Source organism: Cetorhinus maximus, chromosome 6 (assembly GCF_964194155.1).
Source record: "Cetorhinus maximus chromosome 6, sCetMax3.hap1.1, whole genome shotgun sequence".
NCBI classification, from domain to species: domain Eukaryota; kingdom Metazoa; phylum Chordata; class Chondrichthyes; order Lamniformes; family Cetorhinidae; genus Cetorhinus; species Cetorhinus maximus.
Genome location: NC_135884.1, coordinates 12,156,714 through 12,174,507, shown reverse-complemented (window position 1 = coordinate 12,174,507; position 17,794 = coordinate 12,156,714). Strand labels below are relative to the sequence as shown.

The 17,794-nt window shown below is 45.4% G+C and overlaps 1 protein-coding gene across 2 annotated transcripts in view; it reads left to right on the top strand.

Moving 5' to 3' along the window:
• Positions 1-17,794, top strand: part of uba1 (ubiquitin-like modifier activating enzyme 1) — a 254,790-nt gene that overhangs the window by 123,173 nt on the left and 113,823 nt on the right. For both annotated transcript variants that reach the window (XM_078543185.1, XM_078543186.1), the window contains exons 19-20: positions 9,918-10,107; positions 12,527-12,612. In XM_078543185.1, coding sequence (XP_078399311.1) covers positions 9,918-10,107; positions 12,527-12,612 — 276 coding nt within the window. The remainder of the gene's footprint in view (positions 1-9,917; positions 10,108-12,526; positions 12,613-17,794) is intronic.

The window sequence follows — 17,794 nt, the reverse complement described above, 5'->3', positions numbered from 1 at the left end:
AAAAGGTGAGAGCAGTTAGGCGCACCTCATTTTGAAACCTTAACACTGAAGCAACAATTGAAAGGTCGGCATACCATCTAATCACATCAAGGAAAGTCTAGGCAAGTGGGAAATGACGTAAGCATTGGTGCTTTCCCTCTCTTTCCCATCTCTCTCACTCTATCCCTCTCTGCATTTCCCAATCCCCCGACTACTCGTGCTTAAATTCACTGTATCACTAAAATTTAAATGTTGCACCTTTTCTTTAACCAATCGCTGTCTGGCTGGTTGCTCAAACGCAGTACCTCAAGCCATCTGTCACTTGATAGGTGAATGGCATTTTGGAAAGAGATCAGCGTGTTACCGGAGTCAATTAAATCCATCTTTCACAAGAAGGCAGAGGGCCCCCCCCCCCAGTTCTCAGTTTATTCCAGTTCGTCCTCTTTGGAACACCTGCTCTGTGAAATGCCCTGTGATGTATGGAGGTGATAAACCACACATCTGCCATTCATAAATAAAAATAGTTAATGATAAGGTTCACGTTGCTACCTCTTTGCAGATGATAGCGTAAGGACAGGTGATAGAGTAAAGGTTGGGAAGAGGGTGGGGATCGTGGCTTGTTTTCTGATTAAGTTCCTCCGCAGCCTTAAAACCCGATGCTTCTATAAGATAGGGGAATTGAATGAGGAAAACATCGGACTTTTGAAGTGAGCTGGTGTCCGATTTCCAGCTTAGAACCCTGTGGCCACCACGACAGTTTTCAAGTTTAATTGGCTGGAACTGTTTTGGAAACTACATGAACTTTGAGGCTGATTTCAAAAGAAAGAGAAAGAGATAAAGTGCCGTGCTATTCGGTCCTGTTGCATTGTTTCACAGACGTCTAATCCAGCACGGAAATACAGCTATTCAAAGTACCACCGGACTAAGTAAGGAAACATACAAAGGCAATGCCAGCTATGACAGGTTGGGCATGGGCACCACGCCATCTCAGTAAAACATGCGGCTGAAATGGAATAAAAAGAAAAGACCACGAGGAATCTAAGATCCAGAAAGAAAGAAGATGCTGGAAATGTGCAGCAGTTTGAGTTGAGAAGGATTTTGTTTACACGGCAGGCTATGATGCAAAGGAAGCAATTTAAAAAGGGAATTAGATAAACATTTGAAAAGGCGAAAATCTGCAGAGCTACGGAGAAAGTGTAGGGAAATGTGACCAGTTGGATAGTTCTTTCAAAGATCCAGTACAAACACAAAAACAAAAATGCCTGGGAAAAACTCAGCAGGTCTGGCAGCATCTGCAGAGAGGAGCACAGTTAACGTTTCGCGTCCGCATGACTCTTCAACAGAACTAAGGAAAAGTAGAAAAGGGGTGAAATATAAGCTGGTTTAAGGGGGGGTTGGGACAAGAAGAGCTGGATAGAGGGCCAGTGATAGGTGGAGATAACCAAAAGATGTCACAGACAAAAGGACAAAGAGGTGTTGAAGGTGGTGATATTATCTAAAGGAATGTGCTAATTAAGGGTAGAAAGCAGGACGAGCAAGGTACAGATAGCCCTAGTGGGGGTGGGGTGGAGTGAAGGAATCGAAAAAGGCTAATAGGTAGAGATAAAACAATGGATGGAAATACATTTAAAAATAATGGAAATAGGTGGGAAAAGAAAAATCTATATAAATTATTGGAAAAAACAAAGAGGGGGAAAATCGGAAAGGGGGTGGGGATGGAGGAGAGAGTTCATGATCTAAAATTGTTGAACTCAATATTCAGTCCGGAAGGCTGTAAAGTGCCTAGTCGGAAGATGAGGTGCTGTTCCTCCAGTTTGCGTTGTGCTTCACTGGAACAATGCAGCAAGCCAAGCAAGCCACTGACTGCCAGTAGAAGCACGATGGGTTGAATGGCCTCTTCCTTTGCTGTGTCATTCTATGATTCTATGATGTGCAGGGTTATGGGAAAAAGGCAAGAGATTGGCACTAAGTTAAAACGCTCAGAGCCGGTGCAGATATGATGGGCCGAATGGCCTCTCTCTACACCGTAATGATTCTGTGATTCTGTGATTAGGGGCCCTCAGGACCCATAAAGTGAAAAGGTCGGTTAACGTTTCAGGTGTAGGACCATTCCGTCAAAGGGACTACACCTGAAGCATTAACTTGTCTTTTTACAGATACCTATGGACAAGCTGCGTCCCTGCAGCATTTTCTATTTTCATCACAGTCAGATGGGAAGTGTTTGAATGCTGAAACCAAGAATGAAACAGACTAGAGTAAAATGATACAGCCAATAAGCTATTTAAAGGAATATTGTTTGGTAAATAGCCCCAAAAAGACTTTAGCCAACCTAGATGAGTATGCTGACGTTATTCATCTCCAACAAGCTTACCTGTTTTATTTTTAAAAGCCACAATCTTGAAAGCTAAAATTATATCACAAAAGTTTACACTTGTGGCAATGTAGCCTGAACAATGTGCAGTGTTTCAGTGGCACAAATAAACACAGGAAGCTCAGATCAGCAGTAGGCCGTATATACAACGCTTAGTGTAGTAAGATCTCCCAAATCACTTCAGAGGTGAGGGAAAGATATGGGGTGGAGGAGGCTATAGGGATGGGAAGGACTGAGACAATGATGGGATTTAAACAAAAAGATAAGAATGTTAAATATGAGGCTTTAAAGAATCGGGAGCCAATGCATGGGCAAGGTTATTGGGCGAGTGAGACTTAATACAGGGTAGGATATGGGAACTAGAGTTCTGAATAAGCTGAAGTATACAGACAGTGGAGGATGGAGGTCAGCCAAGAAGACAACTGGGGTGGTGCCAAAGGTAGGGACAGGGGCAGATTATGTGGTCTGTGGAAAGAGCAGGGGAGAGGGCCTATTTGTCCAGCGCTCTCAAAGAGCCAGCAGAGACACAATGAGCCAAATGTCATCCTCCTGCGCTTTGTGATCTTACAATCACATGATTTTCTGGTATGGTGCTGGGATAGAGTGATCTTTTTGTTGGAGAGAATTTGGAGTCGGAGCTCAGCTCAGGGTCATCCAAGAGTTGATAATGTCACAGAAAGGGCAGCCTTCACAATGCCTGCTAATAAAACATAAAACCAAGGGCTGAGTAAGGGAGATGAGTCTGTGTAAGGACGACTTCTTTTGTAAGGTTGACAGTTACGCAGCTATTGAAATGGAGTTCTTCTGAAGTCTAACTGTGTAACATATTGACTGTCCTCGTACTTACTGTGTCTCCCACTCCATCACAAAGCCATGGAATGATCACCTGGCTCAGTAAAGGATTGAAGTGTGATGTGTTGTTAAGAGCAGCTTGCAGTAGAGGTAGTTAATGCTTTACTGGAAACAGGATTCCAGTAAATGGCACCTCCCATTGCTGTTTGTACGACAATTTCGTTTTCCTCTTAACTTTCAGCAATCGCTCCCTCAGTGCGGGCTTGCTCCAACCTGTCAGGTATCAGTCGAAACTACAAACACTTTTCTGGCTAAGGCACCTTTAATAAACCATCCAATTCTCTGCGAGGCCTGGCGCTCAACAGTTTCACTTTTGGCTAAGCTTCCAATTTCTCTCTATTTGGCAGAACTTCTATTCTCAGAACTATTCAGACTGGGTGTCTGCTGGCTCCAGAGTCAAGAGGATGTTAGGTTGAGCATTTTGTGTGGTTGCAACCTGTGCAAATGGTGACAAATCTGGCAAACTGTGTTAGCTTTCCCATGATGTGCACTACATTTGACCCGAGTGATCTATCAACTGGTGGATTATATATGATATTTCAGTTCACATTGTTAAAGGGGTTGGGCGGGGGGGTGGGAGTGGTGAACATGAACATTCTGTGATGTTCTTGCAATTTTTAAGGTGTCAAGCGTACAAATTTGACAGGCAGCTAATCCATTAAGCCTGCCCTGTTTTCGTGATGGCTGGAGCATCAACACTTCATGCCTCCCTCTTACTATCCTCTGGCTCCCCTCTTCCTGTCCACGTCTCGGCAGCATATAATCTCATGGGAGGGGCTAAAAAAAAAAGAACACAGTCAGTGGGCCAGTCAGAGAAAAAATGCTCTGGAAAATTTTTCTGACCTCAGGCGATCGGAAGTTTTCCAGTAATGTTGGCTTAAGCTGTAGTAATCCCTTGCATCCCCAGTGGTCAACGTGAGCTTTTGCCAATTCTTGGCTAGATTGGTTGCAGTTTTAGCTCTTGGAAGCACTGCACTCAATCTTCCCAGTCATATATTTCCATTGAGTGCTTTCCAGCCTTGCATGGGGAGAACGGAGCAACTCTTAGCCCACTTTGCCTGCTACAATTTGTAGCCCGAGAGCTCTCTTTAACAGTCTTGATGAAATCCCAATTGTAGATGGCCCCATCCTCCCACCTAAAGGAAGCCAAGTGGAACCTCAAGGAGAACAAAGGCCTGGGAAAATCAAACATAAGAACATACGAACATACAAATTAGGAGCAGGAGTAGGCCTTTCAGCCTCTTGAGTCTGCTTCGCCATTCAGTAAGAGCATGGCTGATCTTGTGGCCTCAACTCCACATTCCCTCCTACCCCGGATAGATTCTTGATTAACAGGGGAGTCAAAGGTTATATGCCTCTGCCTTTCACCTTTCAGGTTTTCTCAAGAGGTTCTGCCTTCACTTTCTGTAACTGAGTTTGAATTCAGGGCAAGACTGCAGAGCCAGCTTTCTTGAATTTGCAATGACCTCATTCTGCATTAGCTATTAATTTATCAAAGAGTGTAACATGGCTCCACCCACATAGAACAATGCTTTGAGGAAAACCACAGGTTCGCTTTTGCAAAAGCTTTTCCAGGGCTTTTTGGAAAGTTGATGTCACGTTTGACAGTTGGAGCATTTTCTTTTATATTTAAGCGTAGACACTCCTCCAACTTTCCCTCTGTTTCTCGCGAGGCTGGGCATAAATGGCTCAACAACTTGGCCGTCCTGGTCCCGAGGAACCTCACCAGCACGAGTTAGACCGCCAGGGAGAACATCTCCGGCTGAGTGTACATCAGATTTTAGTTTTCCTTTCATTTGTCTAAGAGTTGGGGGAAGGAGTAGAAAAGCTCATGGCCACCACTTGGGACCTTCCTGGCCAAGATGAGGAACTCAGTTTTCTGGGGGTGGGGGTTGCGGGTCATGGCATGATGGGGTGGGGGGGGCGTGGAATGATGGGGGTGAATTCTGTCAATGGCTCCAGGATGTGTGATACTGGCTCACATTGGGCTTGTGCAGCCCAAGGTTAACTGCAACATTTATATTGGCTGGATGGTGTAGATTCAAAGCGGCCCACAGAGCTCCTTCACGTGCTCCCGAGACTCTTACTGGATGAGAGAGAAATAGTTCCAAGAATAACAGAGAAGATTGTAAGGTAAACCAAGAAGGGAGGATTCATCCTTCCCCTCCTAAGACGAAGATAAATGGAATAAAAACAATAGATGGATAATAACTAGCCTATATGGGGGGGGGGGGGGGGGGGGGGAGTCAAGGTGGGTGGGCTGAATGAATGATTTGACCTTGTTGCCTCACCCCAGTGATGCAATCTGAATGCTGTGAATGGATTGCTGCCCTCTAACTCCTATAATCCTTACATTTGTATAGTGCCACATCAGGCTTTACAGACGGTGAACTGCTTTGAGGTGCGGTGACTGGTGTTAAGTCAGGAAATATCAGTGAGGGAGGTTTTATTATCCCCTGTAAGCTCTCAAAATCAGAATAGCTGCTGTTTAGCAGCTTGTGCAATGTCCTTTATCTATATGCATTTTACAGGTGCTTTCAAGGCACAGATGTATTTTCTGTTAAAGTATTACAGCTGGCTGCAGCAATCCCGAATCCAACATCCCAGAATTTCCTCATCCTCCCGCGGCAGACTGGTTCTGTCATTTAGCTGAAATGAGTTTACCAATGCAGGAGCAGTGTGATTAATTTTTATGATTCATTCATACCCGTTCTGTTAGATTTTCACAATCCTGCTGTTCTCAGTTCCTTTGATAATCACCTCCCATGGTAACACCTGCATCTGTTCTTATTTTTGATTGTTCTCCTTTTGTTCATTTTCTTTTCAATTCCTCTTTTCATTATGAACGAGGAGAACCTAGTTTCACCATCTCAGAACACCAGGATGTAGACAAACCTAATAACACAGGGCTTCCAAACAGATCATTCCACTGAGGCCACAAGTACAACCTTCATTAGGACCAACTTAAGTGCTGCAGTCTTGTTGATCCCGATTTTGCTCTTTCCTACATATCCAACAACAACAAATTGCATTTATATAACATCTTTAATGGAGGAATGCATCCCAAGCTGCCTCAGAGGAACATGACCAAGCACCATTTGACACCAAACCACATACCGAGATATAAGGGCAGGTGACAAAAAGGTTTGTCGAAGAATTAGGTTTTAAAGAGCACCTTAAAGGAGGAGAGAGAGTAGGAGAGGCAAAGACATTTAAGGAGGGAATCCCAGAGCTTCAGACCTATAGGTAGCTGAAGGTACGGCCACCAATGGTGAAGCAATTAAAGTCAGATGTGCAAGAGACTAGAATTGGAGAAGCTCAGAGTAACTGAATGACGTAGAACATGGCTGCAAATTTCCAGAGGCTAGTGGCCTAACCAAGTTGGATTTTGGGCACTCCACCACCTTCAGAGTGAAGCCACAGCCAAACCATCCTCGTCTCCCCTACCCTTTCAGCATTTCAAAGGGACCATTCCCTCAATGACATTCTGGACCACTCCTCAATTGCCCCTATTACAATTCCCGTTAAGGAACCATAAACCAAAATAATCAAATTTACTGAATGACCCCAGATTAAATTACTACCAACAACTTTCCATTTTTCTGTACCTTTTACTTTACACAGCTGAAACAACACAAATAAAATATGAATTAACGGGCAAATGATGCTTCAAGCAAAAAAGGTAAATTTCACTTTAAATGGTAGACACAACAAAGATATATCTTACACAACCATTCTCTTTCAGCATGCATGGCGTACATACTACACAGTTCCACAATATGCTGTTCTTTATTCACGCAATGTAGGTTAGGAGTGCTACCCAACAGCTTTCACCTTTGAGTTTCACAGAGATGACTATCATCAGCAAGGCACACTTCTACAAACCCTCTCTCCCTTGGGTCACAACAGTCCTGATGGTGTAGCTTTCCAGAGTTCCTTTTCAGTCAACTAAACAATAACACCCCAGTTCATGGTTTGGCCACTTAGGAAAACACCCAGCCCTTTAATGTCTCTGAGCTAGTCATACATCTTCCCAGGTTTTAGACTTTTACTTTAGCTAGCCTGCACAATACCTCCATAGGCCTCTGTCTCCTTTTCCACCAAACAGAAAAATAGACCTCTTCCTGAGAGTGATTTGCTTCTTCTCCTCACAAGAATTCAGGTGTTCCTCTTTCTGTCTCTGTCTGCTTTCTGTTTGTGTCTGCATCCCTCCAGCTCCTCTGCTTGTAGCTCTCCTTCATGTCTGTAGCTCTCCTTCGTGTCTGACCACATGGTGTCCGTATCTGAACTTCCTTAAGAGGTACTGCTTCTAGGTCAAGGGTCACCAGGTCACATGGGCCAGTATTTCTTATCCAAGAAAAGTACGACTGGTCCCTTTACAGTTCATGCAAACTCTTGAGTCTTTTTCAAACATTCTTAAAAACAACAAACATTTTAAATAACTTAAAAATTTTCCATACTGCACTGCTTCCGGGTCAAAGGTCATCATGCCCCCAACAACCCACCCCACCTTCCTACAGCAAATTTCCATGCAAGTTCGGGAATGCAACACCTGCTCCAGGTAAAACGACAATTTATGTGCATGTTTTTCAATTTAGTAAACCGTATTCGCCGATCACAATGCAGTCTACTCTACATTGGGGAGACTAAACACAGATTGACCAACTGCTTCATGGAACACCTTTATTCATTCCACAAGCATGACTCTGAACCCCTGGCCAGCTGAGTGTTTTCAGGAGTTTCTGATTCTTTCAGATTTCTGCTGTATTTTGCTTCTGGAATAGAAGATTCCTGTTGGGGTAGGAGTGGGTGGAACCTCTGTTGCGCTCCTAAAATCCTGGCGTAAAAGGAATGGGAGCCAGCAGGATGGGATAATTCATCAGATTTCCTATTGCATCCTGAACAACCCAGGTGCCAGCACAAGACTGGCATCGTCCTGCTGGCTGCAGCCACCGAATGTGGGGCCCTCAGGCGTGTTCTAGATTGGGGCCATGGCCTGGAACACTGCAGATGATAGAAGCCTGATAAAGGAGGCCGATTTGTGGGCACCAGTTTCATTTTGTTCCCCCTGTCGCAACCCCTCCCCTTTCCCACCACCCCAAGCGATTGCCCAAGAGCTACCGATTCAGGTGTGTGTTACCCCCCCCCCACCTAAAAATAGTTAAATATCAGAACCCGTGCTGAAACCTCAGTAGAATCAGGATGCCTTCTTAGCAGTGAGGGGCAGTTCCCACTCTGCCACGGTTGCTGTTTTTGGGGGCCCATATCTCAATTCAAATATGTCCACGTGGCACAAAAATATCTTTGAATTTAGGGTCTTGGCCTAACCAGGCAATGCACCGTACCAGGTGGAAATCTAAATTACAGACACCCTGCAAGTTTGGGCCTAATTGTAGAGGGGGAAGAGGTTACTTACTTGGAAACGTTTCCCTCCCCGGTTATAGATCATGACTTGTGATGCCCCCAATGCAATTTAGTTGGTTCAGAGGAGAGGTCTTTTCAAATGTTTAGTGTGCAATCTCCCTTCACAACACCCTGGCCCTCATTTCACTTTCTTCTCTTCTCTCCTATGTTCGAATGTAGTGTTGGACAGAATTAAATGTGAAAAAAGACAGACTTAGACAAAATTCAGCTTATCATTAATGACAACCCAAGCAGCTTGTAATGATAAAGTTTGTTCTGTTTTAACAAGATACATATCAAGCCCTGCTCCAGCAAGCTCTGTTCTCTTTTAAGCAAGTCATTTTGAAGCACATAATTATATCTGAAAATTTGATAAATTTGAGAGAAATTAGGCACAGATGTGTTCATATGTTCCTTGTCACCATATCCTTAGTGAGGCTGGCGCCATCGTCTTGCTTTTTCTCTGGCTTTCTTCAAGCCTCCCTCAGTCCACATCTCAATCTTATCCACGCATCCAATTTTTCTTCTTGCTCTTCTGCGTTAACCATCTATTTCTCCTTCAATTGTTGCCAAGACAAGGCTGCCAGGCTTCGTTTTCAATGTCCTTACATGGCTATCTTTCTCTGTCTAACTGTACTTAGCAACCCTTTTGATTCCTGAACTTCTACTCTGGCTCCAATCCACTCATTTGTCTTCCTGTCCATCCAGTTGATCCTGGGCATCCTCCACCATACCCACATTTCAAAAGCTGTTATCCTCTTCCCATCCTCTTTCTTCAAAATCCAACTCTCACATCCATAGAGTGCAACGCTCCACACTAGTGACTGCGCTGGACGTTTTTCAGCTTCTAGACGCTGCTTAAAACACTGGTCACGCCTCCTGCTAATCTAACCTGGATTTCATTCTTGAATGTGACTTTGGTGTTTATCCATGAGCCAAAATATTTGAAATCGTCCACTGCCTCTACCCCAATGCTTCCAATCTTGACTTTTCCATTGCCATTTGGAGCCATGACGTTGGTCTTTGCCTCAATTATGTTCAGCCCAAAAGATTCACTGTGTCTTTTGACTGGGCCTACCATAGTTTCTAACTTTTCTTTTGTTTTAGCTATGAGTGTGGTGTCGTCTGCATACCTAAGATTCCATATGCTACGACCATTTGTTTGTACACACATGTAAGCATTTACAAGTATGTACAAGTACACATTCTTGACTGTTGTACCTCGATTTTAAATACTTTCCTGCACTGGCTTGATGTTCTATTGAACTGCGTTGGGTGCACATGGCTAATTTTCTTCGCCTTGTATTGACAGCCCCTCCACATGGACTACATTGTAGCGGCAGCTAACCTGCATGCGGAGAACTATCTCATACCAGGCTCTCGGGACAGAGCGGAAATCCAGGAGGTACTTTTGTCCGTTGATGTTCCTCCATTTACCCCAAAATCGGGGGTGACAATCCACACCAGCGATGCAGAGATGGAGGCAGCTGGAAGTTCAGCAGGTGGGTTTGCCCGTTGGTGACTGGCTTTGTGCTCATCAGCTTCACGTACGAGAGACAATGATACCTTCCCATTGTCCATTATTACCAACCAGCCGGTCACCTTAGAAGGTCACGCTCCTTTTTGGTTTAAGTAAAGGAGGAATACAATGTACGCACGCATCATTAAAGACTGCATTTCTGTAAGATCCTTTTATTATTTTGGACTGACATCGCACACAGCCTGGAGATCTGTGCCCCAACCTCTTGCAATGACGAGCTGATATAACCGACTGCTTGGAAACATGTGACCTCGGGAGTCCATTCCACCCCAATGTCCAGTGCCTGACTTGCGCTCTGCATCTTCCCACCTCATTGTGACTGGAGTCACCCACTTGCAACGTTGTGACCCAAATTTTCTTTTTCTCTCACTTTTGTATGGATGAACACAGAAACCCAAACTCCTCTCACCCACCCTTAAGACTCATTCCCATTGTTCTATGTGAAAAGGCCATGTCTAGCCAATAACTCCCTCTTAGTCTATGTTTATCATGATTGTCAGGTTAGCGTAACAGCACAGTAGGAGAAGAGAGGGATGGTATTGCTTATCCAAAACTTCCATTATAAGAGCACAAGAAATGGGTGTTTGATGTAGGTCATTAGGGCACTTGAGCCTGTTCTGCCATTCTGTAAATCAAAGCTGAACTTCTACATCAGCTAATACTTTCCACAACTTTCCTGACTCAAAGGCTGTCCCTGTCCAGTGATGCCAAACTCCAAGGATGTCCATGTTTGAAAGTCAAGGTGACATCCACAACCCCCTGGGGGAAGAAATTTCTCCTCATCGGGCCAACCCTTTACCCTGAGATTATGACCACTAGTTCTAGACTTTCCAGTCAGTGGAAACAGCAGGAGGTATTTAATGGAGGTGACTGGGGTCTCGCCCCAAGAGCCCTGTGTCATCTCTTTTCCGGAAGGCCCACCGAATTAAGTGCCAATCATGCACCTAAGTGGCCAGTCGTGGGCTTTCTACAGGGTTAAGGACTCTGCGGATGGAAGTCCTGCCCGCCAAGAGCTGCCAGCCAGTGAGAGGCTGGCATCTCTTCCTAGCTCAGCAGCACTGGAGAGACGGTAGCTGCTGCCGACAATGCACCCACCCAGGGCCCAAGATTGCCACGGCACCCAGGCTACACATGAATAATAGCAAGAAGGGGTGGGGGGTCAGAGAAGGGGATCAGCAGCAAGGAAGGGGATGGATCTCGAGCAAGACGTTCCCTTCCCAATGCCGGGTCCCTCGATCAGGCACTGAGTGCCTTTGAACAAGGGAACCCCCTGGAAGCCTGCAAACAACCTCAATGAGGTTTGCTTTTCGGGCTTCCTGCCTAGCGTGTCCCTCTCCTGCCACTGGGTGATTGGAGTAGTGGGATGAAGCCCTCAAGTGGGCATTCATTTCCCACTGAGAGGCCTCAATTGGCGGCGGGGAGGGAAGGCTGTCCGCGGGCCTTCCCACCATGGACTTAATTGGACAGAAGCAGGAAGGCAGCAAGGTGCCCACCTGCCAACCTCTCGCCTGACTAAATGCACCACCTCACCACCAAACCCGCCACAAGAGAGGAGATTAAATTCGGCCCAGCACCTCAACATCTACCTGGTCGTCCTCTGAGAATTTTATCCACTTTAGTAAGATCTGTCTAATTTCCCAAGAATCTCAGCCTTTCTCCTCAATTTACTGTTAGCATGAAGACTCAGAACAGCAAACGTGGAGCACTGGAAACGTTAAGCCCTTTTCCCTCACTGTGCCCCATGTTTTTGTTCCCTCCTTTTATCTTCTGCTGTAAATTTGATCTGAAAATTTAATTCTGTGACCCTCCATCGAGCTCTGCGAGTTTACTGCTCGGCTGTGTAAATAGCCAAGCAGCCACGCTCCAGTGATGGCCTTGGGAGTGTGACTGCTTCCTATTAGTGTCAGCATGCTCGCTCTGATAAATGTGTGTGTTTGTGCATTCATGCATTTTTATATTGAGAGAAAATATCTTTTGGATAAACCTTTGTCGCTTTCAGAAAAATAAATCCAAATGACGGTGGCTTATCAAGATGGAGCACAATTGTCTTTCATTCGCCAGCCAGCTCAGGGATCTGACAAAAACTGTTTAATGCCCTCTGTTACATTTCACCAACGCCTTAACCCAAAAATAAAAGCACATGCAATAAAAGAGCTGACGTCGGACAGATTGCAGAAACCAAAATAACCCTATTAAACCCTTAAATACACAAATGGATGATCACTTTCAACTGTTTTAGTCTTCCTGATCTTATTCTGTAAGAAAAATTGTCTCTCCTGACATTTGAAGGCTATGTCGTGCTCCATTTACAAAGTCGAGTTTTCATCAGCATCATATTAGACTTTCTCTAAATTCAGCTCCTTAACTGTTTTCTGTTTCAGAAAGCGAGTGTTTGGCGGAACTAAAAGAACTCCTTTCCTCTCAGAAGAACACCCTACTTGAGATGCAACCTATTGACTTTGAGAAGGTAAATTCGGTCTCACCTATTGCAGGTTCATTGGAGAATCTCAAGCATGAAATTGGCATGTTTTCCCTCCTTCGCACTTGCTTTTCTTGGAGAGTTCAGGGCACTTTAGTGTGGGAGATGGTGCAGTCGCGGTAATGTCACTGGACTTGTAATCCAGACGCCCAGACTAATGCTCTGGGGACAGGGGTTCAAACCTCACCATGGCAGCTGGTGGAATTTGAATCCAGTTAATAAATCTGGAATATGAAGTTAGTCTCTGTAATGGTGACCATGAAACTATCATTGACTGTCATAAAACCCATCTGTTTCACTAATGACCTTTAGGGAAGATAATCTGCCATCCTTACCTCGTCTGACCTACATGTGACTCCAGACCCGCGGCAATGTGGTTGACTCTTAACTGCCCTCTGAAATGGCCTAGCAAGCCACTCAGTTCAAGGGCAATTAAGGATGGGCAACAAATGCTGGCCTTGCCAACGACACCAGATCCCATGAAAGAATAAATAAGAATAAGTTTTTAAAAATTTCCATCTGTCAGATACACCTTCAAATGCTGATTTCTTGGAGACTTGTAGGCTCCTTCTGTGTTGACAGGAAAATGGAGCAATGTTGATCTCGGATGAGCTCTACCCTACCCTGTTAAGTTCAATATCATTGTTTCAGTCGTTCACTCTTCACACATTCTGCTATTGTGTGGAAAAAATCTAACTTGCAATGCTGACTTTTTTTTTGTAACAGCAGGAGCACCATTGCACCTCCTTCATGCAATGCATTGTTTAGTTTTTGCATTCCGTTGGGGTGTTTTACTCCGTTCCAGTGTACATGGTCAGGGCCTTTGTCCCTCTCTATGATGGGCAGCAACTGGTGAATAGCAGCCTGGCTCTCCTCCATTGGGTTGAGCACTAGGTTCGATGGGCCAGAAGGGAAGCCTCACCCGTGATGCAATTGAAAATAAGATTTATAAAGGAATTCGCAATAGTCATGACTTTGGATGAGGTGCTAGTGAGTGAGTGAACCTGCTTCATTGGTTTGTAGATGTAAATGGAGTAACTCTCCTTCCTCCCTTTGCCGTGACTTTACTCACTCAATTCTTGGCACCCTTCTCAGGTGCTGGTTTCCGCTCCTCAGGAACGTCAGCTTGACGTTCAGGCATGGACATTCTCGGGGTTTGGCATCACTGGACAGTATTTGAGTCAGGAAACTATTTTGGAGGGCTATGGCTTCTAGCATTTTATTCAAATATTTGCTCATTTATCAATCAAGTTTGATGAGCACAGCAACAGAATGCAGCAAGCAACTAATGGCTGTCTCCTGGCAGTGGGGAGGGGGTTGGTGGGGGGAGGTGGGGGTAGAGGTGAGAGGGTGGGGAGAAAGGTAAACGTGATCTCTCCGCAGTCAAAAGTGCCAACGTGGTGATGCACGTTCTGACTATGTAAAGCCCCTCTGGGAAACTCAGTAATGTGATACCTGAACTAGGCAGGTCCATGGTGTTCCAGTGCACCTTGGAAGACTGACCAGTCAGTCTGACCCAAGAATGAAATTTGGACTAGGCCTGTCACTGTTCAGTGGGATTCTTCCCATGCTGCCCTAGATGACCCTGAAAGCCAATGCCAAAATGAAGATGTTGCTCCTAGGTGGTGGTCCAAGAAATGGGGAGTCTACCAGTGTTTGAGACTGGCAGTTCCAGCTGTTTGGACTCCAGCAGCTCCCTTACATATACTTGGAGAGGTGGGGGGATGTGGCAGGCAGTGGGCAGGATCCCTGTGCTTTTGACTCTGTCAACCCGTACTTGAGTTCTCTGGACTTGGATTAGTGGAGTATGTTGTAATAGGGGACATCCTGCATCGAACGAAAAGTTGACAGGTGTAGAATGTTTGCCAAGAGCTTGTTTTGGAAGTACTCAATGATGGCGATGGGTTCCCATATGTGTGTCATAGCATCTGACCAACCAAAATGAAAATGTACTGAGCATAAGTCAACAGTGAAGCTACCCAAACCTGTAGGCAAGAGGATCGCTTTTTTTGGTTATGGGTGGGGATTGGAAGGGTTGGCGGGGGTGGGGGGGGGGGGGGGGGGTGGGGAGAAACGTTGAGTCTTGTTATTAAAATGGAAAGTGTGACAGCTTCCTTTCCAATGCTAACCTGGACTATTTATTGCGTTTGTTATGGTAATAAATCTTTCTGCAACATCACAATTGACCTGCAAAAGGCGGTTTAAGCTCTTTCATTTTGATCCAGAAGTTAAACAGATGTTTTGAGGTTAAAGGTTGCAGGAACCACAGATGTTTTTTGTTAAAATTATATATCGATCAAATTTACACAGGAAATTAGGTGATAGCATAGATCAAGTTGAAACCAATTTAGAACCGGTTTTAAAATAGAAAATGAGAGTACGGGCTGATGCTCCATGGACTGCAGTTCCCAACCTCCTCTGCCGCAATATTTATAACTTATAAATAGAAAAACTTTCATCACTGTCTTCATCTTCTGAAGTGCAGAGGGCAGGTCAGGTGATCTTGCCTATATCCAGGTTCTCACTGGGAATCCTATATAAACCATCATTATTGACCAGCTGGTTTTTATTTGTTCATAAGATGTCCGTGACCCTGGCAAGACCAGCATTTGTTGCCCAACCTTAATTGCCCTTGAGAAGGTGGTAGTGACCTACCTTCTTGAACCGCTGCAGTCCATATTTTGTACTGTTCCACAGTGCAGTTAGGAAGGGAGTTCCAGGATTTTGACTCAGTGACAGTGAAGGAATGGCAATATAGTTCCAATTCAGGATGGTATGTGACTTGGAGGGGAACTTGCAGTTGGTGGTGTTCCCCTGCATCTGTTGCCCTTGTCCTTCTAGGTGGTAGAGGTCATGGGTTTGGAAGGTGCTGTCAAAGGAGGCTTGGCAAGCTGCTGTGGTTCATCTTGTAGATGGTACACACTGCTGCCACAATGTGCCAGTGCTGGAGTGAGTGAATATTTAAAGTAGTGGATGGGGTGCCTGAGAGAACTAAGAGATAAGCACATAGTGTGGAACTGCAGTCACATTGTAGGCCAGACTACACAGGGGTGACAGGCTCCCTTCCCTGAAGCAGTTGGATTATTAGAGCAGCAGCAATTTCCTGGTGCATACAGACTACCAAATTTATTGAATTCAATTTTGAGATTTACGATGATGTGATTTGAATTCATGACACTGTGCTGTCAATCCAGTCACATAACCACTAAGCTACCATAACAAATGGAGAATAACCTATGGAACATAGATTCATATCTGCAATGCATATTCTCCCGTCCCCTCCCTACCCCCAGCAACCCCATTGCCCACCGCACCACGGCGAGTTCCCAGCACAGGGAATGTACTTTCCCGTAGGAAGGATGATCAGAGAACAAATCACCCCTGGTTGAATTTATGCTCCTCTTAGCAGCTGAACTGTAAAATATAGAAATAAGTGAATTTATGACGCACCTTGTCAAAAGCAATCTTTTGCTTTTGTGAGAACATAGTCGTGGGCTAAGGAACCACACAGGGCCAAACAAAGTTTAAACCCATATGCCCATTAATTTACATTGTTGTTGGCATTGGTATGTGCATACTCGTTAGGAGTTATCTTCCCAAACATCCATGCCCGCAACCTTCAAACAGGACAAAGCAATAATATAGAAATATAGGACTATGTAGATGCAAATAGGGCTGATTCATGTGGGCTGTGAAGGCCTGGTTTTTTGGGCAGAAATGTTATGGCTCAGAGCTTGCACGTAGTCCATAAGTGCAGTTGGACTCCCCTACCTTCACACCTTGTTCTCCAAGCACATCACACAATGAGCTACTTCTGAAGTGCACAGCAGAGTTTTATGGGCCCTTGGGAGTGGGTTGGGAGATGGTATGGAGTGGGGGCGATTGGAGAATTGGTGGTAGGGGGGAGGCGGGTGTGCAGTGCCCTTTGCCTCCCTGACTCCGTGGAATTTTATCAGCAGTGGGGAAGGTGGAGGACAGCCTCCCTTCCCAGAAGCCAACTGAGACCCTTAAGTGGCCAATTAAGGGCCTCTCCCTGCCACTGCTGGCATTTTACCAGCAGCGGGAGGCCCTCCTCTGCATGGGGAGACCACCCAGTAAAGCCTGGCAGCCTCCTTGCTGGAATTGGGATGGGAGCGTGCCCTCTGTGTCCCATGCACAACCACCCTCAACAGGAAGGGCCATGCCCACAGATCCTCCCGACCCCTCCCTATGCCCTCAGCAGCCACTCACCACCCTACCCCACCCCTTGTGAGGGGCTGCCTGACTGGCCCCAGAAACCCTCACCCCACTCACCTTGACCCCAGAGTGGTGTCCATGCTGCTTCCCCAGGCCAGTTGCAGTCCCAATAATGGCCACCATTCCCGATGGTGCTGCTGGGACTGAAGAGCTGCCAGCCCTCCAATTGGACAGCAGCTCTTGGAGGCAGGATATCGCCCCTTAAAAGCTCATGAGCCTCGATGTTAGCTTATTAGCTGCCTGGTTGCTACAGAATCAAGTCAAGGTTCCCTGAAACAGCCAAGGCGTTCCAGCCCACAGTCTGCCATTACATAGGTAAGTGCAGTAGCCTTTTGACAACAATGACACTTCACAAACAGCAATGAAGGATGAACCAGTCTGTTTTTTGAGGTGGTATTGGTTGTGGAATGAAAGCTGCTTAGACACCAGGAGAACTCCCTGCTTTTCTTCAAGAGTTAGCACGTGGGACCTTGAATGTGCGGTCAGACAAGACCTCAGTTTAGTGTCCCATTGGTGGGTGGGCCAAGCAGCAGCAATGAAGAACTCCCTTAACTCTGCTGAGGCACCTAAGACCTAATGTGAGGCTGGAAGGTTCAGAACTGAGCAATATAACTGACAGGTTTTGGAACAAAGGTACATGCCATGGACACTTTCACTGTAGAGGGAAAGAGATGAGTTAATAAAATGGGTAAAAGGTTATGGTTGTTTTCCATAAATATATAATGTTTGTGTGTATATAAATAAAATATGTGCACATGTATGGTATGTATGTACATGTGGAATGTGCATCCTGCAGGGTGTGGGAAGTCGTGCAGGCACAGAGTGCCCTCGATGACTACATCTGCAGGAAGTGTCAGCAGCTGCAGAAACTTGAGCTCTGGGTTGCAGAACTTGAACAGCAACTGGAGTCACTGTGGTGTATCCGCTAGGCTGA